The following is a 27,533-nucleotide window of genomic DNA, read 5'->3' as shown; positions in this document are numbered from 1 at the left end:
TCATATTGACTATTGTAAGGGAGTGTGTAAATTAATAGAAAAGATACATTATGCATTATGTTATTTTGAACTTTCCACAACTGGCAGATTTCTTTTGTTTGTATTAGTTTAAATGTTATTTCCTTTGGATGGCCCCCTAATATTATTACAGTATTAATAGCTTGATGTGCTAATCTTAGGGAGAGAACTTATGTTTTAAAGTTTTCTTTTGCGTGTTCTTGAACCATCTTATGCTATTCAGGATTTTGCAGTAAGTGCATAAGTCACAACTACAGAACAGCTAAAAATGTATTAATTACATATTAAACTGAAAAAAAAAATTTAAAAATTACATAAAATTTGGAAGGTAAGGTGCATTAAGGCTGTCTGTCTTAAGGTAGAGTAACACCACCAAGAAGTGCACTTATCCCAGGTCATTATAAGAATTCATGTAAACTGATAGAAAATTAAAACTAAAATTAACCTTTGCCTACATGCTGAACAATTATGTATCGACAATACATCCAAGACGGTCGGTATCAGGTTGTTTTAGGTGAAGGTCATACACCAAAATGCAATGTTATGAGTGAAAAGGAGGCAATACCTATGCTGGGTCAGTAGAACCAGATAGAATATGAGAATTGTTACCCTCTTCCATCAATACAGGTTTCTTAATGCGTTAGATATTTTAAAGCCCTTTGCTAATTACCAAACATTATAACTATAGATTTTGTACTGTTGATTTAGAAAACTATTTTATTGATTTTCTATATGGATTTTATAGCTTTTGTTGTTCAAATTCACATCATTATGATAAGGTCAGTGGTAATATTTGCTGATGTGTAATAACTGACATAGTTGCTGATGTGTACAACCTGATATTTAGTTAGCATTACAATTGTCTTTGGTAATTTTATCTTATTCCTTGATACTGTAATTGTTTTTATGCCCATGATAGAGGATTGGTTTTAGGTATTATAACAGTACATTCAGAGCTTATTATTCTTAATGTTTATTTTGTTATCCATTATTTACCCTCCTATCCTTAGTCCATGGAACACTGAAGAACCGTTCCATTTCTGGATAAAGAAGCATTATGTCAATGTACAACGTAGTACAGTACTATAGTGTATTGATACATAAATGAAGTACTGCACCTGTTATAGAGCGCTTGGACATGTAGACAACAAGAATTGATGATTTCATTGTTGTTGCCTTCACATGTAAGATGCCAAGAATTCTTTAACAGAATGTTGAAAAGTCGTTCCTATTGTTTTTAAAAACTATATTCTGATTTAGTTAGTGTAGAGATAGTGACAGTGTTGTCCCGGAAGAAAAAATTGAAAACTTAATTTTATAACTGTTTACTAGTAAGAAGTCTGGTTAATATTAATCTCTTCTTTTCAGGTGCTTTCATACAATGGTGATGAGGATCAGTGTTTTTTCAATTCTCGCTGCTTAACAGGAGCATGGATTTTTCATGATTTTGCACGGGTATTCACAAATATTGGGTATATTTGTGGTGGAATTGCCTTTTCACACCTTGTTTTGAGACACAAGCAGTCATCCCTCAAGAATCTAAGTCAGCTTACAAGAAGGAATGTAAGTCTTGGTACCCTGCATACAGGAATTTTTTTTATTTTCATTAAACTCGCCTGATGTTCATATTACAGTGAACCCTCGTTTATCGCGGTAGATAGGTTCCAGACCCGGCCGCGATAGGTGAAATTCCGCGAAGTAGTGACATCATATTTACCTATTTATTTAACATGTATATTCGGACTTTTAAAACCTTCTCTTGTACGTAGTACTGTTAACAAACTACCCTTTAATGTACAGAACACTTAATGCATGAACTACAGCACCCTAAACTAAAACAGGCACAAATATTAAAGGCGATTTTATATCATGCGTTTCCTAAACACCTAAAAAGCACGATAAAAAATGGCAACCAATGTTTTGTTTACGTTCATCTCTGATCATAATGAAGAAACAAACTCATTTAGTGTACACACACATGTATAGGTTAGTTTTTGCATCGATTATATTGATTATACAGTATGTTGATTTTTTTATTACCAATGTTTTACTTTATTTTTCTTAGGACTTCCAAATGAAATGTTTTTCTTTATGACGCCGCCTGAAACGACGGCGTCATAAAGTACTGTACGCTCAGTAAACAACCATGCTCAGAACAAAGAAGGCATTTAACGCGCATGATGAAAGTGATAAATAATGATATTTACAGTAAAAGCATTTACAAAATATGTTATTAGTACAAATATAATTTACTGTATCTATATAAAATCATACAGTACATACTGTATGTAGCAAAGCAGGAAAACAATTTACAAGAGAGAGAGAGAGAGAGAGAGAGAGAGAGAGAGAGAGAGAGAGAGAGAGAGAGAGAGAGAGAGAGTGAGAGATATTGTTGTACGTACGTAAATGTAAATTTTAAACAAAAAAAATATGATAGGTTACAACATGTAGACTTTTAAAACCTTCCCTTTAACTTAATGCATACAGTACTAAACTATAAAACAGGCACAAATATTAGAATGTGAGAATATTAAAGTAAAAAATAAAGATTGTTACTGTACTCACCACGAAAGAAGTTCAAGAAAACTTGAATGATGATGGCGATGAATTTGCGGGACAGTAGAAATGATGATGATGAAGCTGATGATGTGTTCTACTGTGCAGCCAGGTAGTATTTTACGTCTCTTCAGACGGAGGTGTCTTTTCCTGGGACACCTCTTCAACTTCTTCAATTTCTTCCGAAGGCGTAGTAGCAGGAGGAACTGGCTCTTTTTTGCGAGGCTGGAAGAACATTGTGATCGGAAGTTGTTGCCGCTGCTTCTTTTTTCGATCTAAGAGCATCTTGTAGGGGAGTCATTATGTCATCAACCTTGTTGCAGAATTGCATCGACCGAACCATATCCTCGTCCCACTCTTGCAACATTTCTTTCACCTCCTTTATATGGTTGCAGACCTTGGCAAGCCGTTCTAGTGTTAAGCCCGTTTCTTCGACATTTTCTTGGGTCTCTTCCTGGGTTTCACTCTCTTCTTCGCTTGCCGATTTCGTCAGGTCTTCGAGGTCTGCGTCAGTTAGGGGCTGGGAATGGCAGTCCAACAACTCGTCGACGTCTTCAGTCGTCATGTCGCCAAACCCGTCACCTCCAATTATGGCAGCCAACTGCATAGATTTGCGTACTGCAGAGTGTTGGATTTCAGCAGGTGTAAATCCCTCGTCGTCGTAAACAATCTCGGGCCACAACTTCTTCCAGCTCGCATTCACAGTTGCAGGTTTCATCTCTTGAAGTGCCTTCTGAATATTCTTCAGGCACGTGGCTATGGTGTACTGCCGCCAGTACGCCTTCAAGTTAAAATCTTCATCCTCATCATCTTGGGCAGCATCCACACACGCAACGAGGTCCGCCAAGATATTCTTCGTGTAGAGGGCCTTGAACGCCCTGATAACCCCCTGGTCCATCGGTTGAATTAATGACGTGGTGTTGGGTGGCAGGAACTCAACCTGAACGCCCTCACGCGACAGGTCAGTTGCGTGTCCACCAGCGTTATCCATAAGGAGAAGGATCTTGAATGGCAAGCCCTTCTCTACGAGATATTCATTGACTTGCGGGATGAAACACTGGTGGAACCAGTTGGAGGTCAGCATCTTCGTAATCCATGCTTTTGGATTATGCATCCAGTACACGGGAAGGAGATTCTTATTCTTATTTTTCAAAGCGCGAGGATTTTTCGACTTATAAATAAGCCCCGGCTTTAGCAAAAATCCAGCAGCATTGCCACACATCACGAGGGTAACGCGATCCTTGATTGCTTTAAAGCCAGAGGCTTTGGCTTCCTCTTTGAACAGGAAAGTTCGCGACGGCATTCTCTTCCAAAACAAGCCGGTCTCATCCATATTAAAGACTTGTTCCGGCTTGTATCCACCTTCGGCGATAATATTCTTGAACGTCTGGTTCACGTAAGTTTCAGCAGCGGCAGTGTCAGCGGAAGCAGCCTCGCCATGCAGGGAAACGCTTTTCAGGGCGAAGCGTTTCTGAAACTTCGCGAACCATCCTTTGCTGGCGGAAAAACGTTGTTTCTGAGGCTGGGAATCAGTGGATGTCCCTGGTTGAGGATCATCTGCATCATCATCTTCTTCAGCATGGTTGCCATCGTCGTCTTGAGGTTCCATTGCAGACAAAATTCTGATACAAGCTCAAAGCCTTTGTTCGGATGGTGTTCGTATCCAAGGCTATGTTCTTCTTCCGGCAGTCGGCAATCCACACAGCTAAAGCACCTTCCATGCGTACGATCGTTTTATTACACGTTGTAACGAGTCGCTTCGCTGATCTGCTAAAGGTGATTGCAGCCGTCTTTCTAATGTTCGCCTCGTCCTTCTTGATATAGCGAACAGTAGATTCGTCGATTCCAAAATGGCGCGCTGCGGCCGCATAGCTTCTACCGTCTTGTAACATATCGAGAAGCGTAACCTTCTCAGCAATCGTCATCATCCTTCGGTGGCGTTTAGGTTCACTACCAGCCTTAGTAGAAGCAGAACGCTTGGGAGGCATTGTACAGTAGGATTTGACAAAAAGTTCAACTTAAAAAGGTCGCACACAGCACAGATTAAACTTCACAAACTTAAGAACGTCTACTCAGCGATACGCGGTAAGAGAAAGTGGACGACCCGGGCCCGCGAGAACCTAGATGCTGCGGGTTGGAGATGAGGGCAAAACACCAATCACAGGCTAGATAACAAAACTTGAGTTCTGATTCGTCATATATCAGCGCTTGAACCAATCACAACCCGTCTTACAGTATATGATGCGTAGGTTACCAACTCAAAGTACAAGATACCCCGCGCATACCGTACGTACAGTATTAATAATAATAATAATAAATAATGATAATAATACAGTACAGTACTCTAATAATAATAATAATAATAATGATAATAATAATAACAATCATAATTTTATTAACAACAACAACAATAATAATAATAATAACAATAAAAATAATAGCTTTACGTATGCTATTTTATTCTTTTGTAGGATGTGTGTGTCTCTCTCTCTCTCTCTCTCTCTCTCTCTCTCTCTCTCTGTCTCTCTCTTTCTCTCTGTCTCTCTCTCTCGTACGCTTATTCGAAATGTGATTTTTGCAACAAAGAATATTATTGGATGCAGTACTACGTACGTATACATACAAAAGATTCATGGAAAAGAAGCACATCCATTACATTTGTAGTACAGTAGTAGCCATCAGCAGCCTTACACCATTCTAATATTTTATGACTGCATCTGATTTGCGTTTCATGTTCGATTTAATTTTACTACGTACTGTATACAGTACTGAATTATCGTATGATAATAATACAGTAATAATAACAATAATAATAATGATAATAATAATAACAATAATAATTTTATTAACAACAACAACAATAATAATAATAATAACAATAATAATACACGTAATAGCTTTACGTATTCTATTTTATTCTTTTGTAGGATGTGTCTCTCTCTCTCTATCTATCTCTCTCTCTCTTGTACGCTTATTCGAAATGTGATTTTTGCAACAAAGAATATTATTGGATGCAGTACTACGTACGTATACATACAAAAGAATCATGGAAAAGATGCACATCCATTACATTTGTAGTATAGTAGCCATCAGCAGCCTTACACCATTCTAATATGGTATGACTGCATCTGATTTGCGTTTCATGTTCGATTTAATTTTACTACGTACTGTATACAGTACTGTATTATCGTATGATCACATTCTCTTTTCGTGTTTTATTTCTTTCTGTGCTGAATTATATATCATAAGTAATGCAATGAACAATCAGTAAGAGCAGATATTACTAATTACAGTATTAATGGAATTACAGGTAACAAAATATCGTATTTGGGGGTCTTCAGATTTCGCGATATTTTCGAAATTTCCGGAAAATCCGCGATATGTATATATACTGTATATGGGTTATGGAAAAAACCCGCGAAGTGGTGAATCCGCGATGGTCGAACCGCGAAGTAGCGAGGGTTCACTGTAGTTCTACTCAAAGCTGTATTGATGTCTACCCCTCCAAAATAAAAATTGTTCACTCTCCTTGCAAAAGTTGTGATTTCTGTCAACCCCCTAAAATCTGGGCAAAGGGATGCAGACAGAGTTAGGGTAGGCCCTTACCATTAGGTAAGTCAAAGACGAATCTTTATCCATAGGATATTTGTCCAGTGTACAGGCATTATATGGTTTATGAATGTGTATACAAGTCCATCATTTGCCTTGCATGAAGGTACTCGTATGACCAGTGGCAGGAGAAATCCCATGTAATTCTGACTCTTTGCCAAGGCTAGGGCAAGCAGGAACAGTCTTTTGTGGCCAAGTCTTGAATGTCAGATTGCAATCTGATGCAGCCTTGAAAGGCTGATACTGCCTTCTTTTGAAAGCTCTGAGGACTTTCGTGACATCCCGTTCATGAGGTCGAAGTTCCTTTGTATGGCAAGACTGTTCGAAGCTCCTCATGAGCATGGACATTTCCCACGAGGTGGAAATGTCCAATCCCTCCAGTCTGAGTAGATCAGGGCTTAGCAGATGATCTTTACCTCAGTGACTGAGAGGTACTTCTCCTGTGAAGAAATACAAGGAAATCAGCAATTACTGTATTCATAGAGAGGCTCCAACCTGAGAAATATTTCATCTATGACACCAATTACAGATGGCCACTTTCTCTGGTAGAGTGCTACAGAGGATCAGCACAAATATCCATGCATCTTCCTCACAGTGCCTCGTCAAAATCCTTTTTTTGGAAGGAGATCCTGGATAACTCCCACAGGTGAAGTGACAGGGATATCGTGGAGTTGTGGAAGCTTTGTAGGTGGGGCTGACAGAGGAGGTTGTTCCACCAGGGTAATTCTCCCAGTACCTTGAGGAGGAGCATCAGTAGATCAGTGAATCATTCAGCTTGTGATCATTTGAGAGCCACCAAGGTCATTCTGATGTTCGGGATCTCCAACACTGTTGATGACCCAGCGAATCAGACAGAATGGCTGAAAAGTGTAAGCATCCAGGCTGCTCCAGGAGTATTGGAACACGTTCTCCGTCGTTGCTGCCTGGTCTGGAACTGGAGAACAGTACATTGGAAGCTTCTTTTTCATTTCTGTTGCAAACACGTTGATCGTTGGGGAATCTCACTACTGTCGTGTTGTCACTCATCAACACTACCCAGTACCCAGTCAAATTCCATGGGGAAGTTTGCAGGGTTGAAAGCATGGGACACATTTCCAACAGTTTTGTGTGTACAGTAGATTCTTCTCTTTTTTTGGATTATAGTCCTGAGGCAATGTCGTCCCTCGGGTGTGTACATCACCCCTTCTTTGATACTTCTGTGAACAGCATCATCTCCAGAGAAGGGGAGTCAAGAGACTCCTTTGGTGAGGATTTCGTTGTTCAACTATCACTTGAGATCTTCCCTCACCGCTGTGTTCACCGAAACCAAGAAGTGGGGAGGCACCCATTGGGAACTAGTTTCTCAAATGATGAGAGGTGTCCTAGAAGATATTGCCACTGATGTGGTGGTAAACGATGAATCGTTAGGAAAGGTCATGCAACCTTCCTGCCTGAGTCTGCTTGATACAATTATCTGTTGGAAAAACTCGCTATCTATCAACATCCCCAGGTACTCCTTCCTGCTCTTGAGATTGAGACAAGACCTCTTCCAATTGACTGCAAACCACAGAGCGTGGCAAAAGACCCAGAATCTGACTCAATCCTGGAGCAACTGCCTTCATGAAGATGATACAATTGTCTGTTGGAAAGACTCGCTATCTATCAACATCCCCAGGTACTCCTCCTTGCTCTTGGGCTTGAGACAAGACCTCTTCCAATTGACTGCAAACCACAGAGAGTGGCAAAAGACCCAGAATCTGACTCAATCCTGGAGCAACTGCCTTCTTGAACATGACATGATCAGCCAATCGTCAAGATTCCTTTTTAGATTAATCCTGAGACTAGTGTGAACACTTGAGTTAACACCTGCAGGCTGGTGAATAGTCCGAAGTACAGGACTTTATACAGATGCACCACTCCTTCGAGGACAAAGCGGAGTTACTTTCTGCTCAATTGATGGGCAGATATCTGGAATGGTCATGGCTGCTGTTCGAAATAAGGTTAATTTATTATTCCTTACTTAAGAAAAATTTTTAAATAAAAAATAAATAACAATTATAAAACATTTAAGATGTCTATACCTTTAAAAATCAGTAAAAGGGCCACCTTCCAAAAACAAACTTGAAAATTTCACTAGCATCATGCACAACTTCTCCAATAATCTTAGTAAGCATGTACCTGTAATCATTACCATGAACTTTGGAGAGGAATTGTTCTCCGATATCCCCAAGACTGGGCCATTCATTTACTAAATGCCTAACAATCCGGGGAACTAATCAATCATTACAGTAGGGTTAGCACCTGGCAGTCATCAAGAACTTGTCTTAAACAAGTGTATCCAAGTTTTAGATGACTGGGCAGTTTCTCACCTTCTTGGTTTATCACACTTCCATGCAGGTATAGCACTTGTGATATTCATCTTATTCTGATCCATAGAATGATGTCAAATATCACCTAGACATCTTTTGATATGAGGCAAAACGTCGTAACACATACGTGGATGGCTTTCTGTAAGTAATTTGTCAGCTGTCTGTTTGCTAGTTCGTTTACCACTTAATTTCATGGCACACTCACATGATCTAGAACCCAGGAAAACTGAACTTCTTTGCATGTAGGGCTACAAATATATAGCCACAATAAAATCTTTTAGATTAAGTTGTTGATTTGATTAAATACAGTCAATGCCTGCAAGACACTTTCCATCATTATAAAATGTCAAATTACCCTTGTTCATTATTGCCTTTGTTTCAATAGTAGTGAGAATACCATATAGCTCTGCTGTGAAGATAGATGATACTAAAGGGAGTGCTTGTTTACAATTAAAAGAATGACTGTATACCCCAAATCTAACACCAGCACTGAATTTGGAGCCATCTATCAATATAAATCTAGTATCCCTATGTTTCTGTTTATGTTCCAAAAGGGTAAACAAATATATTCATTTAATATGTCTTTAGAGCCACAAAAAAAAAACTGGGTGCAATATCTGGAAATTTCCGTGGAGGGGAAACTGATAACTCAAATGATATTACCTCATCTAATTATAGTAGAATGGAGATGTAACTCCAGAGGCCACTCACTTGCATCAACTAACAGGCTAGGATGGGGCACAACTTTAAAACACCAAAAGCTAATCTGATGCCAGTATAGTGAATCAAATCTAAAATCTTCAACTTGGTAGGGGAGACAAGATTATATTTCACAGTCGCATGAAAATGTGGATGAAATAAGGGCTTTATACAGTTTTATAAACACCAGAAAGTCTGTGCCCAAACCTTAAAATATTTAAAATCCCAACATTTAAGTTGAGATTTTTTTTAATGCGAGACCCAAGATATCTTTGGTCAATAATTAAACTTAGAAATTACATTGTGCCAACACTGGGAATACATTGGCCTTTTATATATATGAATATGTATATATCTGTGTATTTCATGAGTGCAACACAAATAAATGACAACTGTTTACTTGTTGAAAACTTGAAGCCATTTTAAACTTCCCATTTGATAATTTGATTGATCGTTAGTTGACGCTTTCTTTCAACTGTAGCCATTCTTGCTTTTGCACATGAAACAGAAGGGTCATCCACAAAGTGTGTGGAGAATATCATTTGGGATCACGGAAGAAATCCTATTTATTGATAGCTGTCTTCCAGACAGTGTCTTTCATATAGAGCATTTCCTACTCTAACATGAAAGAATCGTCTTTTCAGAAAGGCTTGAATGAATAAAGGCAACACACCTTTCAGATCACAGTCATTGACAATTTTAAAGATGCCATACCTCCACATAGTATAATATGTTTTTTTTTTTTTTTTTTTTTTTTAGAATACAGTACTGTCACATGAAGTTTCTTGGACACAAACGACTCCAAAACGGATGGACACTTACATGCATTGTAGAATATATTCTTTGAAATCCACACTGCACCATTGATAAAAGATCCTTCTATAAACCCTGCATTAACCATCTTTATCATTATTTTACATAAACAACATGTCAGTGAAATTGGCCAGTTCCCAAAGTGTTGGGAAACTGTGGTCTCCCCAAATTCTGTTAATAATGCTTAAGATAAAAAGTTTAGTGTAATTACACATACATCATCATTACAGAAGGAATTTCATCTTGTCCTGGAACTGAATCTTTGCACCATGGTGATGGGGCAGAGTCAAATTATCTCTCTCTAAGTGGAAATTGTACGTCGCTTCTTTATTTGATGAGACGTTGAGACTTTGGTTCTCTACATTATAATGGTAGCCTGCTGGAGGGTTCTCTGACTTTTAGTGTACTCTCAAAATGATCAGCCAGTGAATTACTTCCTTCCAAAGGATTTTAATATATTGATCATTACTTTTTACCACAGGTGGCAAATTTGGATTATATCTCCCAGCAAACACCATCCTGAAACTTCGGGATGCGGTGGCTGAGAGATTCCATCAGAAGGTCCCTAGCACCGAGATCAATAGGCTCAGAAATTCTTCTTTAGAAGGAACGATCCTGTTTTAGCCTAAGGATGTGGAACAGGCCGCTGAGAGGTGGAGGAAGTCGCACCAAGACTCCCTCCTTCATAGGGCTTTGACATCTAAGCCCTATAAGCCTCCAGCACCCCAGCAGTCCCGTCCGACTAAGACCGCAAAACCATCGACAGCAGTGAAGACAGTGGTGTCTAAGCCCTTTCCTATCAAGGATAGGAAAGGCAAAAAGTCCTCCAGGGGAGGTAAGAATCCAGTGGGGGGATGCCTACAAAGTTGCTCAGACAGGTGGCAGCAACTCGGGGCCGATTCCTGGATGATTTCCGTAATCAGTCAGGGATATCGCGTCCCATTCACAACATCTCTACCTCCCCTGACGACGAATCCAGTGTCATTGAGCTTCCTTGCCATTGGATCGGCAAGGGGCCAAGCCCTTCGGGCAGAAGTATAGACCCTGTTGAAGAAGGGCGCTCTCCAAGAGGTCCTCGACGGTTCTCCAGGCTTCTTCAGTCGACTCTTTCTTGTAAAGAAGGTGTCTGGAGGCTGGAGACCAGTCATCGACCTCTCAGGTCTGAACAAGTTTGTCAAATAAACTCCGTTCAGCATGGAGACGGCAGACACGGTCAGACTAGTAGTGAGACCGCAAGATTTCATGTGTACACTGGATCTAAAGGACGCGTACTTCCAGATCCCTGTCCATCCGTCTTCAAGGAAGTACTTAAGATTCAGCCTAGACAACAAAGAGTACCAGTTCAAGGTGTTGTGCTTCGGTCTCTCCACAGCACCACAGATTTTCACCAGAGTGTTCACCCTAATATCTTCGTGGGCACACAGGATTGGCATCCGTCTCCTTCGTTACCTGGACGACTGGCTAATCCTAGCAGACTCGGTGTCATCCCTTCTTCAACACCGGTACAAACTTCTGAGACTTTGCCAGGATCTGGGGATACTGGTAAATCTCGAGAAGTCCTCACTGCTTCCCACTCAAAGACTGGTATATCTAGGCATGGTTATAGACACCAATCTCCACAAAGCCTTCCCATCAGACGACAGGATTGCAAGGCTGAGGAAGGTCGCAAGCCCTTTTCTCAGACGAGAAGAGCTTCCAGCCCCATCATGGTTACGCCTCCACGGTCACCTTTCATCATTGGCTCGTCTTGTTCCCAACGGTCGCCTCAGGATGAGATCCCTCCAGTGGCGACTCAAGTCCCGGTGGAATCAAGGTTACGATTCCCCGGACGTCCTGACCCCTATGGGAACTGCGGAACTGACGGACCTCCAGTGGTGGGTGGCAGACGAGAACCTACGAAAAGGAGTGGACCTTCTCGTCCTCCCCCCGGATTTGATGCTGTTTTCAGACGCTTCAAAGAAAGGGTGGGGGGGCCCATGTACTTCACCACACGACCTCAGGCCTGTGGTCAGAGTCAGAAAAGTATCTCCATATAAATCTCTTAGAGATGAAGGCCGTCTTCCTGGCCCTTCAACAGTTCCAACAATACCTGGCCGGTCACTCTGTGGTGGTGATGAGCGACAACACCATAGTATTGGCTTCCATCAACAAACAAGGGGTTACTTTTTCGCAGCAGCTTTCCCATCTAGCAGTAGAGATACTGAGATGGGCCGAAATCCACTCGATACCGCTATCGGCACGCTTCATTCCAGGCAAAAGGAATGTGCTCGCCGACAATCTGAGGAGAGCGTCTCAGATAGTGAGTACCGAGTGGTCTTTGGGTCATCTAGTAGCCAACAAAGTCCTGACTTTGTGGGGTTCTCCGACTGTGGATCTGTTCGCAACAGCTCTGAACTTCAGGCTCCCGTTGTACTGCTCCCCAGTCCCAGACCCCAAGGCTCTCTGGCAAGAGGCTTTCCAACAACGGTGGGACAACATTGACGTTTACGCCTTTCCCCCATTCTGTCTGATGAGGAGGGTGCTCAACAAGACTAGAACATCGGTCAATCTTTCAATGACCCTCATAGCTCCGCTATAGCATCACGCGGAATGGTTCCCGGACCTTCTGCAACGCCTAACGGAGCTACCGAGAGAACTCCCTCCACGGCACAATCTGCTCAAGCAACCACATGCCAACATCTTCCACAAAGCCATAGCTTCGCTACGACTTCACGCCTGGAGACTATACAGCATCTCCTCTCTCAGAGAGGATTTTCGCAACAAGTTGCGGTCAGGATCTCTGGACATCTGCGAAAGTCATCCGCAGCAGTCTACCAGGCAAAGTGGAAAGTCTTTTGTGGTTGGTGTCGTGGAAGGGGTATCTCTCCACTCGATGCCACTATTCCAGCAATAGCAGAGTTTCTGGTGTATTTGCGGGAAGAAATGCGCCTTTCAGTCTCGGCAGTGAAAGGCTATCGCTCAGCCTTAAGTCTAGCTTTCAGGCTGAAAGGAATGGACATTTCTTCATCGCTAGAACTCTCTCTACTCATACGTAGTTATAAACTTACGTGCCCTCAGTCGGAAGTGAGACCTCCTCCATGGAATGTGGTTCGAGTCCTCAGGTCTCTTTAAGAGACCTCCCTATGAACCATTACGCCAGGCATCAGATCGCCACCTAACCTGGAAGACGGTGTTCCTGCTAGCTTTGGCTTCGGCCATGCGTGTTAACGAACTTCATGGTCTCTCGTATAACATTGCCCATTCAAGGGGATGGGGGGAGGTAACGTTCAACTTCGTCCCTGAGTTTATTGCTAAGACTCAGAATCCTGGAGTAGCGGACCCTCGGTTCGATTCCTTCCGGATTTCTAGTCTCCGCTCTGTAACAGATGACCCAGACCATCTATTACTATGCCCAGTAAGGAGCTTGAGGCTATACCTCAAAAGAACAGCTGCAGTCCGTCCTCATGTGCCAGCATTATTCGTCAGCACAGGGAGGACTAAGAGAAGGGTCACCAAGAACACCATCTCTGCATGGATTCGTAGGGCCATTCATTTAGCCTTGAATCCAGACCCTCCTCCGCCACGTCGCCCTAGAGCACATGATGTCAGGGGCATAGCTACGTCCCTGGCCTTCAAAAGAAATTTCTCTGTGAAGCAGGTCCTTCAAGCGGGGGTGTGGAAGCGTCAGACAATGTTCACATCCCACTACTTGCAAGACATGACCCACAGGAGGCTCGATACGTTCTCTATCGGCCCTGTGGTGGCTGCACAACAGCTGGTTTAAAACCTCAAGCTCCTTATTGGACAAGTAGCAGAAGGTTGAGGACATTGTTACCCAGTTTTTAGTCTGCATGAATGAAAAGGTTTGACTGGCCCTTATTCTTTTCTTCATCATCCCCTCTCTTGGGGAAAGCACCATCCTGGGTTCTCTGCATAGCTGACCTCAAACCACTGCAGGTAAACCATGCTCCCTTGTGTTCCTAGTATTAAGTTAATACTGTTACGTCCCCATAACCTGACGAGGTGGTATTGGGAAAGTCCTAGTCTACAAGTTTCCATCTAAAGAATTTCAGAACAACTTCCTAGGACGAATCACACTTCTTCATACCTTCACACACAGCTTGCGTAGGCCGTGATCCTTGCGTAGCAAGGTTCTAGCGAGATGCACGGACTCTCCTTATTTCTTGGGTGCTTACACACTCAAATATCGAGCCCCCGGGCAAAGCCAAAAGCCAGTACTGGCTGGGACGTCCACCCTTCCTAATGGGTGAGTCACCCCTATTAAATAGCGTGGTTTGTATTTCAGTTAGGGAACAAATGACAATTTCGTAGATTATTTGTATTTTTCCTAACTATACAAATCTTAGCTATTTAACCAAACTTGCCTGTCTGCCCTATCCCCCTTGAAGTCCTACCTCCAAGCAAAGTGAGTTCAAGCACAGGTGTGTGTGTGAGGGGGTGGGGGGGGGTAGCAAGCTACCCTCCCCTACCCCCGCTAACTAGCGGTGTGGGTAGTAAACCCTCGTTAAATTTTAATGGCTCGTCATTTCAGCCGAAAGTAATAACCTTATTAAATAGCTAAGGTTTGTATAGTTAGGAAAAATACAAATTATCTACGAAATTGTCATTTTTTATTCTTGCTTTGAGTTTCTTTTCCTACTTACATCATTGTATTGCCCTTGTAGTACTGTACTGTGTTCTGCTTTTCCTACTAGTGTTGCATCTTGGATTGTATTGATAATTGTATTTATTATATTATGATTTAGGAAAAGATTTAAGGTAATTTTCATCACCTGTTATTTAATGCTTTACTTTCTCACTTTTATTCGTCTTAAGAGGCAAACTTCTTTCACCATCAAGATATAATCACCATTACCAGATAGACTTGGTCAAGTCATAGTGGAAGCTTTACTGAGGTCAGTAAGTTGACGGCCCTGCTCTGTCTCAAACATAATAGTCAAGCTCTTTCCTGGAAATTTTCACAATTTCCAGATGTTTGCAAGGTTCATATCATAACTGTGTAGGATCCTTTCGTATTTTTATTAACAACCACCTTTAAGTGCAAAAATCTTGATATTTCTTTTCTCTCCTGGGGCCATAAGTTGAACCAATAAAAGTTAAGATATGTTGCCTCTTGCAAATAAGGGGTTGCCTAGGTGATTATTTGGCATTATCAGGGAGTATCAGAATATTTACAAAACCTAAAGTAATATTAAATTTGTCGGAACAAGCAACACTTGTTTGTTGATGTGCTAACTTCGTGGGTAGAATTCTTTAAGAGACTTCCCTTTGGAGTGAGTAGGCCGATGTATATTGATCACTCCTTCACCATTTTTATGTGAACCTACATATGTTACTATACATCTGGAGGTCTCAAAGTTGTAAGGAATTTAGCTGAGGCAACCAAATCTATCCCCTAGCCTTTTGGAATTTCTACCTTCGGCCTCTGCTAAACAAAGTGAAACTTCCTCCATAGCCGGAACAGTCAAATGGAGCCATTAAAATAAGTATTGAATCAGTCAGACCCGCTATTCCAGTCTTATTTGATTTTTCCTGTTCCTGAGCCATTAAAACTATTCAAAAATATCCATCTACTCCTCATTTCTTGAAGATTTGTAAGTTCTCTCATGTTATAGTAGCACTTTGGGATGGAGATTCTTCAGAAGATGGCTAAACTATTTAGGGGGAGTCTTTTGTTGCTCAGGAAGAATATTGTTAAACTCAAACTTGTGTGCAAATTGTAGGGGATTAAGCTTCTCTGTAATCTCTTACTTTGGAGACAGTTTGTTGGCTTTGAGTTTCTTGAAACAGGTCAGCAAACCACATGCTTTCTACATTAAAACCCTGATATCAGGGATTGGTAGTCAATAATCCTGTCCTTTGTAGCTAAGTTTGTCATGAAGTTACAAGCTACAGACCCTATGAAGAAACCACTACTCCTTCAATCAGTCCCTATCCTGTGCCTAAAAAGAAATAGAGCATTTTCTCTGTCCCGTTTTAAGTTATTGATCTTTATCCTCAAAGATTCAGTGAGTCTAAGGAGGGTATGTTATGAGTTAACTGGTTACTAGATTTGACAGAAAACAAATGATAGGGAATATGATGTCTGATTGGCTCTGAAAACTTATTATGGGTCATTTTATAATGTGGAGGGTAAAAATTCAATATTTTTTGAGATGCTTGCCCAAAAGCTCAAATCGCTTGTTACATCATTACTTGGTTTTTTTTTGTTTTTTTTTTTTTTCTGCCTGGTTATCATGGCATCCCTGTGTAGGTACCAAGTACCTTTGGAAACAGCTTACGAGTGTTTAGACATAAGCTCATTAAATCAAGTGGAAGCAGAGGGGTACATTGTCTTTTTTCAGTTGGGGTTCCAGGCTCAGAAGATTTGTCTTCAGCAAAGATTGAGATGATCTCTGGTAATGGGCTGTGTAGCTTAACATGATGAGCACTGTTCCCTGCTGTGTCAGTCAGTTAATTGTACCCTATGTTCAAATATTTTCATAAAAGTGTATTTTCTCTTCAGAGTAGACGTCCTCTTTTATCTTAGTCTCATGAGCTCCGAACTTTATCTTACAATTCTTAAAAAGGAGACTGCATTTTATATAAGAAGTTAAGTTCCAAATTTAATCAAATTCATACTGTATATATGTATAAGGGTGTTTTCCGGGAAAAATTTCAAAGCGACTGGATACCATATTTGGCGGCATATAAAATGTACCTTCATTTCAGCAGGTCAGATTCAGGAAAACAGTTTTTAGTGTATTTAAGCATATATCATTGAAAATAGTTTAGCTGTACATTGCACAAGCTGAGACATATCATATACTTTTGGGCATAAGATGGCCATTAGTGCATAACCTAGTTTTGTTGTAGGCTTAAAAATCCAAAATAGATTAAATAAAAACCATTTTATATCATGCTTTTGCTAAACACCCAACATTAAACCGAAATCTTGCTTTGTTTACGTTTCATTGCCGGTCATAACGAAAAAACGAACGCTTTTACAAATCTGTATAAGTTAGGTTTTGCAGCAACAGATATCATATCAAGTATTGGTTATGAAATAATTATGTTATTAATTTTGCTTTACTTATCCTTAGCAACTCAAAATAATTGAAGTAAGAGCGTTTCTATATAAAGATTTTCCTAATAAATGCTGCCTAGAACACAACGTTGTTTTGTTTACACTTCATCGCAGATCATAATGAACAAACAAACGCATTTACACATTCAAGAAATACCTAACAATACCAAGAGCTTTCAGTAAAGATGTTATTGCAAATATTTTACTTGCCATATCCCCAAAGAATTTTACACAGCACATAACAGAAAAGCCATTTTGTTTGTGTTTATTCAACAATGACAAAGTACCACTAATGACAGTTTGATGTGACAGAGAATATGGTGCTTGATTGGAGAAAGTGAGGATAATTCAAATCAGGGTGGTTTTTTAATGAAAAATAAGTATATTAATCTAAACTTGATTACTACCGTTATTAACGATTTTAAAATTATTGAAGGCTAAGGAAAGAGAAAGTTAAAAGATTTCTGAGAACACAACCATAACTCGATGTTTACATTTTGTCAGCTGATGTTTCTAAACGAAAGTCACAGCATTTTCAGTTTAAATTGCTTTTCATTATAACGAATTCATTTTTAAAGCACCGGTTATAATACAATAATACCAGCAAACAAAATAAAACAAGGATGCATGGAGTTATTGTAGGTTAAAAGTACCTAGCATAAGTTGGGTTAGATTAGTCTAAGCCTGCGGTAGGTCTCAAACTTTACCTACAATGTATAAGACGCAAGGCGATTTTTTTACCCTAAATTTTGGGAAAAAAGGAGTCCTTCATGCCATTAAATACAGTAATTTATCTTATTGAAGAAAATTGAAATTGTAACTAAAAATGCTTTATTTCTAGCACTATTACAATAAGACCTACTTACACAGAAAGTATATCATAACGCGAAAAATCTCTATTAACCAGTTTTTCAAAAATAAACTTTTTTTTTCTTTTGGGCTTTTATTGTTAAACTTTGAATTTTGTTAAACTTTGAATTTCTTTGCTTCCTCATCCATTTATGAAAATATTTTTTTTTCCATCTAATCTAATGGTATATTTACTGTCAGGAGAACAAGACGAGCAGAGAGAGACTGACAATTTACTGAACTTGCAACAGTCACTATATTACAGAGTGCGGACAGAAAAGTAGCCCGGGAGGGAAACATTTCCAACCGCCAACATCACTGCGTTTTCATTCAAAATAAATTAACAAATACCAAGGCGGTAGCCTAAGGAAATATACAGTATTATACATTAAAATAAAGCTCTCAAAGAGCGTAACATTGTGATACAAGAATCCACAGCGTGGAACAAATAATAAGGTTACAATTATCAGAAAAGAGTCCAGGGGGAAGAAACACGGCGGGTAAGACGATGTCCTTACAAGTACTACCCCTCCCAGACAGCGGGCATCGGAGATGGTTGATGCGATTAATCCCTATATCGTGGATGGCGACGTAGTTCCCCTCTGGTGCTTGAACAGAGTGTCAGGTTGCTCTGCTTGGGAGGAATTGTTTTCCCCCTGTCGTTGCGTGGTTTTCTCCCATTTGTTGGATGATTTGTTCTGAGGTGGAATCCTGGGTCTACCAGGGCCCACGGTAATCTTCTTGTTGCTTTCAAGGTACGCTGGTTTTAATCAGTCGATCGCCACTCAAACTTCTTGTCCGTGGACTTTCAAGAGGAAAGATTTGGCTGTTCTTCTGATGACCATGTAAGGGCCACGACGCGGTGATTATCGACCCGGATGAAGACGTAGTCACAGTCCTCTAGGTTTTTGGGCATGAAGTGTCTGGTCCTGTCCTCGTATGTTTTCAGGTATGGTCTGAATTTCAAGGCGATCTCTCTCAGGTGATCTAACTTGGTGTCGTCGGTAGTTGCATGGAAGAACTCGCCAGGGACTGTAAGCGCCTCGCCGTAGACCTCCGCTGGGGAAGGTTCACCATCTGCCCTGGGAGTGGTGCGAAGGCCAAGGAGGACCCATGGGAGTTGCGCTTTCCAATGTTCGTCTGTACATCTCGCCATCAGGGCTGCCTTCAGTGCGCGATGACCTCCCGATTGAAATTATTTCCTCAACATCACCCTCAGGGGCAGGATCATCAATGGCCTCGTCTTCGGTTGAGGGATCGAAACCTTCAAAGTCTCGTTCTGCCACAACAGCTGGCCACAGTTTCTTCCATGAGGAGTTCAAGGTGCGCCGTGAAACCTCATTCCAAGCTTTGTCGATCATCTTCAGGCATTGAACGATGTCAAAATGCCCCTTCCTAAATTCACATAGGGTGAGTTGATTGCTTTCGGTCACTTCGAAGCATCTTTTGAACAGGTGCTTCGTGTAAAGCTTCTAGAAATTGGCAATCACTTGCTAGTCCATATTTTGGAGGAGAGGGGTGGTGTTTTGGGGGCAGATAGAGAACCTTAATGAAGGAGAAGTCAGGATGAATGATGTCCTCGAGGCCAGGAGGGTGAGCAGGGGTATTGTCCAGTACCAGGAGACATTTGAGAGGAAGATCGTTCTCTTCTAAATAGTTCTTGACAGCAGGACTGAAGCAGACGTTTATCCACTCAATAAGTATGGTCCTCGTGACCGAGGCCTTGGCATTAGACTTCCAAAATACCGAGAGCCTCTCCTTGATATTTTGTGCCTTGAAGGCACGAGGATTTTCTGAGTGGTATACCAGTAGGGGCTTAATTTTTAAGTCCCCACTGGCATTTGCACAAAATGCGAGCGTAAGTCTGTCCTTCATCGGTTTATGGCTAGGAAGTTTCCTTTCTTCAGCTGTGATGTATATACGGCAGGGCATTTTCTTCCAGAAAAGGCCAGTTTCATCACAGTTAAACACTTGCTGGGGAATGTAGCCTTCTCTGGAAATTACTTTCTCAAACTTCTTGAGGAATTCTTCTGCTGCTTTCTTGTCAGAACTGGCTGCCTCTCCATGCCTGACGACTGAGTGAATACCAGTCCTCTTCTTGAAGCGATCAAACCACCCATGAGAAGCCTTGAACTCTTGGGGGCTTGCTGCGACGTTCCTTCTCCTCCGCCGTCTCTCTGAGCTTCCACGAGATCAGCAAAGATGGCACTCGCCTTGTGCGAAATTACCGATTGCGTGAGTGTATCACCAGCAATTTCCTTCTCTTTAATCCATAGAAGAAGGAGTCTTTCCATCTCGTCATTGATTGAGGTCCTTCCACTAGCAAGGACAGTCATGCCTTTAGAAGACTTACTTGCTTTAATGGCTTCCTTATTCTTGATAATTGTACCAATCGTAGACTGGTTACGGCCATACGTACTAGCGAGAGTAACGATGCGCATGCCTTCTTCATATTTCTTTATGATCTCCAGCTTCGTTTCCATAGTAATAATTTTCTTACTTCTCCCTTTAACATCACTAGCAATCTTGAGACCCATGGCTAACGAATCAAAGTTATAATTAAGCAGTAAAATGCACAAAAAATATGATATCGCAAGCACTCACACGAGATCAAGTCTTTACGAAACGCACACGAGATTCTGAACTGAGCGCGCGTATAACAAAGAGAGAGAGAGAGGCAGCATCTCTCTCAGGCATTGTGGGAGGGATTTCGGCCAATAGCATATCGGCATCTTAGTGACGCCGTGACGCTGACCAATAGCAGACCAGCATCTTAGTGACGTATGCAGTGACGAATGAGCGTGGTGGTAAGCTAGTGACTCGTACAGTCGTACGCGTAAAAACAGCAAAGTTTAAGTTTTGGAATTCGATGCTGTAAGGTGGGGGAAATGTTGTAACGAGGGGACGAAAAAACATGGTATTCCACACCGTAACGTGAAAAAAAACATGAACTGGGGACGCCGTACCCCGGGGTACTACTGTATAATATATATGTATACATATGTATAGGTGTATATATATATAAATATATATATATATGTATATATATATATATATATATATATATATATATATATATATATGTGTGTGTGTGTGTGGGTATATATAATATATATATATATATATATATATATATATATATATATATAGTGTATATACACACATATATATATATATATATAATGTGTATATATATATATATATATGTGTGTGTGTATATATATATATATATATATAAATTTATGTATATTTATATATATTTATATATATATATATACATATATATACTGTATATATAATATATATATATATATATATACTGTATATATAATATATATATATACATATATATACTGTATATATACTGTATATAATTCGATTTTGATCAAAGTGAAAAATCTATTTTTGGCTGAGAGGGCCATGACTTCCTGATGGAAGGGTTTCTAAATGTAGCCTTCTAAGGGTTATTTGCTACAGTGATACTCCCATAGAATTAAAACCAAAGGTCTCCAGGATTCCAACTCCTGGGACGAGTATCCAATAAAGGATATTGTATAACATCAGGGGACATACTTTAGATAGGACACATGGCAGTCTTCACCCCTAATAGATTTAACACTTCGATGTAATGGGGAAGAGTGGCAAAAAGAAGAAGGGGTGCCGTTGTAAGTAACAGGTGGATCCCCTTCCCTATTACTACTGCGACGCCATTCCTATTCTTGCTGTTAAGCGGAAATGGCCACAGATATAGTAATTTTGGGAGGGATCAGCAAAAGGGTTGGATTCCATCAGGACGACATGGCACTCTCACCCAAAAATAGATTTTTCACTTTGATCAAAATCCGTTTTTGGGCTCAGGCCATGTTGCTAGAGAAATGTCTTGAAATTACTATTAGGCCTAGATGTGGGTTTGTGTATGTGCCTTCTACCTTGAATAGATTTTCCTTATCTGATCTACTTGACCTATATGTGAAAATAGAGAGATTTCTCATACATACCAAACCTGGAGCCGGCTTAGTGCATCCTGCTCCCCAGCAGGGAAATGTCGATGTCGACAATAAGGATTCAAGGTTTGTATTTCCAATCGGAACAAAAGGGTAGAGTATGAAATGTACCCTGTTCACTTACCTTTAAGTACTTAAGGTCATGATTATTCCTTTGGAAAATAATATTGTGACTTCAAGAACCTAAACACCATAAAGAGCTTAGTAAAACTCTAACATACTTTATAAGCTTATAACTGAGGGAGCAGCAATAAGACGCAAATATGGTTAAGTATTTTATTATGCAACTAGATTATCAAAATGTAGTTACAACAAAGTATGAATCTGATCCAGCATACAATACATAGAACACATATTTTCTCGTGTAGAAAAAATATACAAAATACATCATCAAAATAATGCCACTCAAATGGAAGATGCGAAAACCAAATCTATCTGACGTAGTCAGATGTTCGGAAATGCATAAGACACCGTAACGCAAACGTTCACTCGGCACTGGTGTATTGATACTACTGAGTTGTGATCTGCACAATTATGCATCCGAAGCACTGTAAAGTCCCAAAACAGTCCACTGTTCATCGCAGCACTAGACGGCATGTTTAATTACACTATCAGCCATCACAACAAAGTGTTTTATCTCTTGTACTTGCTTCGCGTAATGTTTGTAGAAGACCCTGGATGACTTCTACCCAGTGTACGAGCAGAGTCTCTCATAGTCCAGATGCTGAAAGAAGTTCAGCAAAGAAGCAACTTCCCTCGGATCATGACCCGCGGGTGTACTGTCAGAATCTGCCCTGCGAATAAAGTAGGTGAGCTTCGCTCTCAGTTGTTTTAACCCTGGAACGGTACGGTGGGTCGTCCGCGACCCCGAGCGTCAAAAAGAGGTTTTTCTCACGTGACTCACCCCCGTGACTGAATTTGTGGGTGATCGACCTGCAGTAGGTGTCTCGCCTACACGCTCTAGTAGTGTCCAGATGTGCATTGCTGTAGCTGTACTCCTTCCCCGATTTCTGAGACGCGTCGGGGTCGAGCGCGACCGAGTTTACCCTTCTAAGGTAATTTGCATAATTATCAAAGTTATTACGTATTATGAAATTGTCGTAGAATGGTGCAACTTGTATAGGTTATCAGTTGTGGAAAGTCTTGGTGGATTGTTTGGCTACCATGTGCATTATTTTTTTTTTAGTTAAAATGTCGTTCATCACCACGAGGACCATTTTACCGCGAGTGCCCCTTTTTCATTTTTTTTCATTTTTTTGCCAAGTCATTTTTCCGTAAGATATTGCCAAATAGTGTCGTAAAACTTTTGCTTTTTTAGTGTTGGAAAGTGTGTCTAGATGATCTGGCTACCCATGCGTGACTTTGTTTTTGTCAGATACGACGTAGTTATTGGTATATTGGGTATTTAACTGTGGTTGCCAATTTCTGTTTTTTTTTCAATATTTGTAAAAATTTACTACGTAGTAAGGAATTGCCGTATATTATTTTTTTTTTTTCATGTTTATGTGTTAGAAAGTGCGCCTTGATGGTTGGGCTAACACGTGCAGGTCTTTTTTTTTATCTGAGATGCCGTATATTAGAATGTTGGGCATTTTTCCGCAAGTGCCCCTTTTTATTTGTTTTGCATTTTTTTGCTTAGTCATGTTACCGTAAGGAATTGGCAAGTAGTGTCGCAAAACTTATATTTTTATAGTGTTGGAAAGTGTTTCTAGATGATCTGGCTACCCATGCCTATTTTTTTTTAGCCAGATATAGCGTATATATAGGTATGTGTTCGATTTTCCTGTGATTGCCATTTTTTTGTTTTTTCCCATTTCTCTCAAAATTACTACGTACTAAGGAACTATCACAGAGTAATGATTCATTTAGATGTTTATTTGTCGGAAAATGTGCCTTGATGGTTTGCCTAGCACGTGGCTGAAATTTTTTTCTGAAATGCGTATAATAAAATGTTGGCCATTTTTCCGCGAGTGCCCCTTTTTATTTGTTTTTCATTTTTTTACTTAGTCATGTTACCGTAAGGAATTGGCAAGTAGTGTCGCAAAACTTATAATTTTATAGTGTTGGAAAGTGTTTCTAGATGATCTGGCTACCCATGCCTATCTTTTTTTTTAGCCAGATATGGCGTATATATAGGTATGTGTTCGATTTTCCTGTGATTGCCATTTTTTCGTTTTTTCCCATTTCTTTCAAAATTACTACGTACTAAGGAACTATCACAGAGTAATGATTCATTTATATGTTTATTTGTCGGAAAATGTGCCTTGATGGTTTGCCTAGCACGTGGCTGAAATTTTTTTTTTCTGAAATGCCGTATATTAAAATGGCCATTTTTCCGCGAGTGCCCCTTTTTATTTGTTTTGCATTTTTTTACTTAGTCATGTTACCGTAAGGAATTGGCAAGTAGTGTCGCAAAACTTATATTTTTATAGTGTTGAAAAGTGTTTCTAGATGATCTGGCTACCCATGCCTATCTTTTTTTTAGCCAGATATGGCGTATATATAGGTATGTGTTCGATTTTCCGGTGATTGCCATTTTTTCGTTTTTTCCCATTTCTTTCAAAATTACTACGTACTAAGGAACTATCACAGAGTAATGATTCATTTAGATGTTTATTTGTCGGAAAATGTGCCTTGATGGTTTGCCTAGTACGTGGCTGAAATTTTTTTTTTCTGAAATGCCGTATATTAGAATGTTGGCCATTTTTCCGCGAGTGCCCCTTTTTATTTGTTTTGCATTTTTTTGCTTAGTCATGTTACCGTAAGGAATTGGCAAGTAGTGTCGCAAAACTTGTACTTTTATAGTGTTGGAAAGTGTTTCTAGATGATCTGGCTACCCATGCCTATCTTTATTTTTAGCCAGATATGGCGTATATATAGGTATGTGTTCGATTTTCCTGCGATTGCCACTTTTTCGTTTTTTCCCATTTCTTTCAAAATTACTACGTACTAAGGAACTATCACAGAGTAATGATTCCTCTAGATGTTTATTTGTCGGAAAATTTTGTTTACTTCTTTTTTGATTGAATATCATCAAATTTTTTTAGCTAAAATATTATATTGTTTTACATTTTTTTTTTCGATTTTATTTCCCTTCAAAAAATTTTTTTTGGGTCAGAATTTTAATTTTATAGTCGTAAAATAATCGACAATTATCCAGCAACCCACCATACAATTTCTATGCATATCCAATAATAATTAGATTAGTAAATAACACCTTGAAATTGACATACCTTCCTACATTTCAAGTGGCAGATTAGGGAGTCTGAGTCAGTGTGGTTGGCGGCCATTTTGTGGACATATCCGAAGCGTAAGTTGCCCTATCTATATATATTCTTGTTCCCTATAGAATTTGTGATATTTTGGTATATTTTTACCTGCATAAATATCATATTATATATTAAATATATGTATTTTTTTTACGAAATTTCTAAGTACTCAAAAAATTACCTTTAGATATGGCCCCTGATATAAATGTAATTTACAAAATAATGAAGATTTTTTTACATATTTCTATTTTAGGATAACATATGTTTATTCCCTAAAAAAATTAGCCACTTCCTATTTCATTTGGGTACCCAAAAAAATTCATGAAATTTGGACAAATTTTTTTTGGCCAAAAAAAGTTACCCTTTTTTTCTCATTTCAGATCTTCACCTCCATGGGTCTGACTTCATCCAAAATACATCAAGATGTGTCCTAAACATTCAAGAATCAATTCCTAAAAGGATTTGTGTATATATGTATAAACTTTTTTTTTTATGAATTTTTATGTAAGGTCTTTTTCTACTTAATTTTTAAAAATATTTATAATAAATAGTTTTTCTGCAGATGAGTAGTATTTATCTTTTACAGTTGTTTTAAGCATTCATTGAAGTTTTTTTTTTGGCAAAAGAAAAAAGGAGGTTACTGCAAAAACTGATTTTTCAAGAATTTTTTTTGGCGTCGGGGTCGCGCGCGTCCGGGTATACCCTTAAAGGGGTGTCCGAGGAGCGTACCTATCCAGGGTTAAGGATGGGTTCAATCCTGAGGTTTTGCCTCTGAAGAGCTGTCCTCCTTTAAAGTTTAAAAGTTCTTCGAAGATAAACCTTAAGACACTCTACTGGGCACAAAGAGACATCTTCCTTCAATGGGAAGATTCTCCAAGGACCCCACCTCTTGGTGGGTAGCTCATTCTTAGCGAAAAAGGCAGGATCGGGAAACAGATTCAGTTCTCCTGAGTCCAGGAACTGAATATGGCCTTCGTTTCTTGATAAAGCCACCATTTCACTAACTCTAGCCCTGAGGCTATTGCTAACAGAAAGATAACTTTGTGTCAAATCCTTTAAAGTACAGTTCTCATTATCCAGGTTCAAAGCATAGTGCAATACTTTATCCAAAGACCACGTGATGGGCTTTGGTGGGGCTGCAGGTTTGAGTCTAGCACATGCTTTCGGAAACTTATTAAAGATTTCACCTGAGAGGTCCACCTCGAAAGCATACAGAAGTGGTCTAACCAGGGCTGACTTACAAGAAGCAATAGTAGTAAAGGTCAGTCCTTGTTCGTGGAGGTGTATGAAGAATGCAAGACAGAAATCTATCAATATTTCTGTCGGTTTCCTTTCTTTCACAAAGGTCACCCATTTCTTCCATGACGATTCGTACTGTCTCTTAGTAGAACATGACTTGTACTCTTCGATAAAGTTAACTTTATCTCTTGAGATTCCGAATCACAAAATCGTGAGATGTAGGTTGCTGGTTCTCGAGGATGAAGCGTAGACAGTCGACTTTTAGACCGGTTGGGACAGCACTGGATTCGGCAGTAAAAACAGCTTCAGATTCAACTCTAGGACTAGAGAAAACCAATTGCTCTTGGGCCACTTGGGGAGCTACACCGCTGCCGTCCCTCTGAAGGGTCTTAGCTTGTTGAGGACTTTTAGCAGGAGATTGGTTGGTGGAAACAGGTAAATATAATTCTATCTGTTCTAGTCTAGAGACATGGCATCCATTGCTTCTGCTTGAGGCTCCTGGTAAGGGGCTACGTAACAAGATAGTTTCTTGTTGTCGCTCGTTGCAAAGAGGTCAATCTGCAGTTCTGGGACTTTTCCCAAGATGAAGGAGAATGAGTCTGTGTCCAAGGACCATTCTGTCTCTAAGGGCTTTCGCATGGATAGAACGTCTGCCGTCACATTGCGGATCCCTTGTAGATGAACTGCTGATAAGTGTCATCTCTTTTACCTTGCCAGTAAAAGATGGCTAACATCACATGGTTGATATGAGGTGATCTTGAGCCTTGTCGATTTAGACACTTTACTATCACCTCGTTGTCCTGGACCAACCTGATGTGGGTTGATCTGTGAGGAGATAATCTCTTCAATGTCAGGAACACTGCCATAGCTTCCAAAATGTTGATATGAAATCTTTTGAACTGGTGTGATCAAGTCCCTTGCAGCTTCCTGTTGTGGAAATGACCTTCCCATCCTTCCAAGGAGACATCCGTATGGTTCACAACCGATGGTTTTAGTGGTTGCAGGGGAACTATCCGCGCTAGACTCTTGGCTGTGGACCATGGCTTTAATTGTCTGCGCAACA

General features: G+C 40.0%; 1 protein-coding gene across 2 annotated transcripts in view; it reads left to right on the top strand.

The window, feature by feature from the left end:
- Positions 1-27,533, top strand: part of LOC137654656 (SID1 transmembrane family member 2-like) — a 246,009-nt gene that overhangs the window by 152,559 nt on the left and 65,917 nt on the right. For both annotated transcript variants that reach the window (XM_068388489.1, XM_068388490.1), the window contains exon 12: positions 1,387-1,581. In XM_068388489.1, the coding sequence (XP_068244590.1) occupies positions 1,387-1,581 (195 nt within the window). The remainder of the gene's footprint in view (positions 1-1,386; positions 1,582-27,533) is intronic.

Source organism: Palaemon carinicauda, chromosome 15, assembly GCF_036898095.1.
Source record: "Palaemon carinicauda isolate YSFRI2023 chromosome 15, ASM3689809v2, whole genome shotgun sequence".
NCBI classification, from domain to species: Eukaryota; Metazoa; Arthropoda; class Malacostraca; order Decapoda; family Palaemonidae; genus Palaemon; species Palaemon carinicauda.
This window is presented reverse-complemented; position numbering and strand designations above follow the sequence as displayed.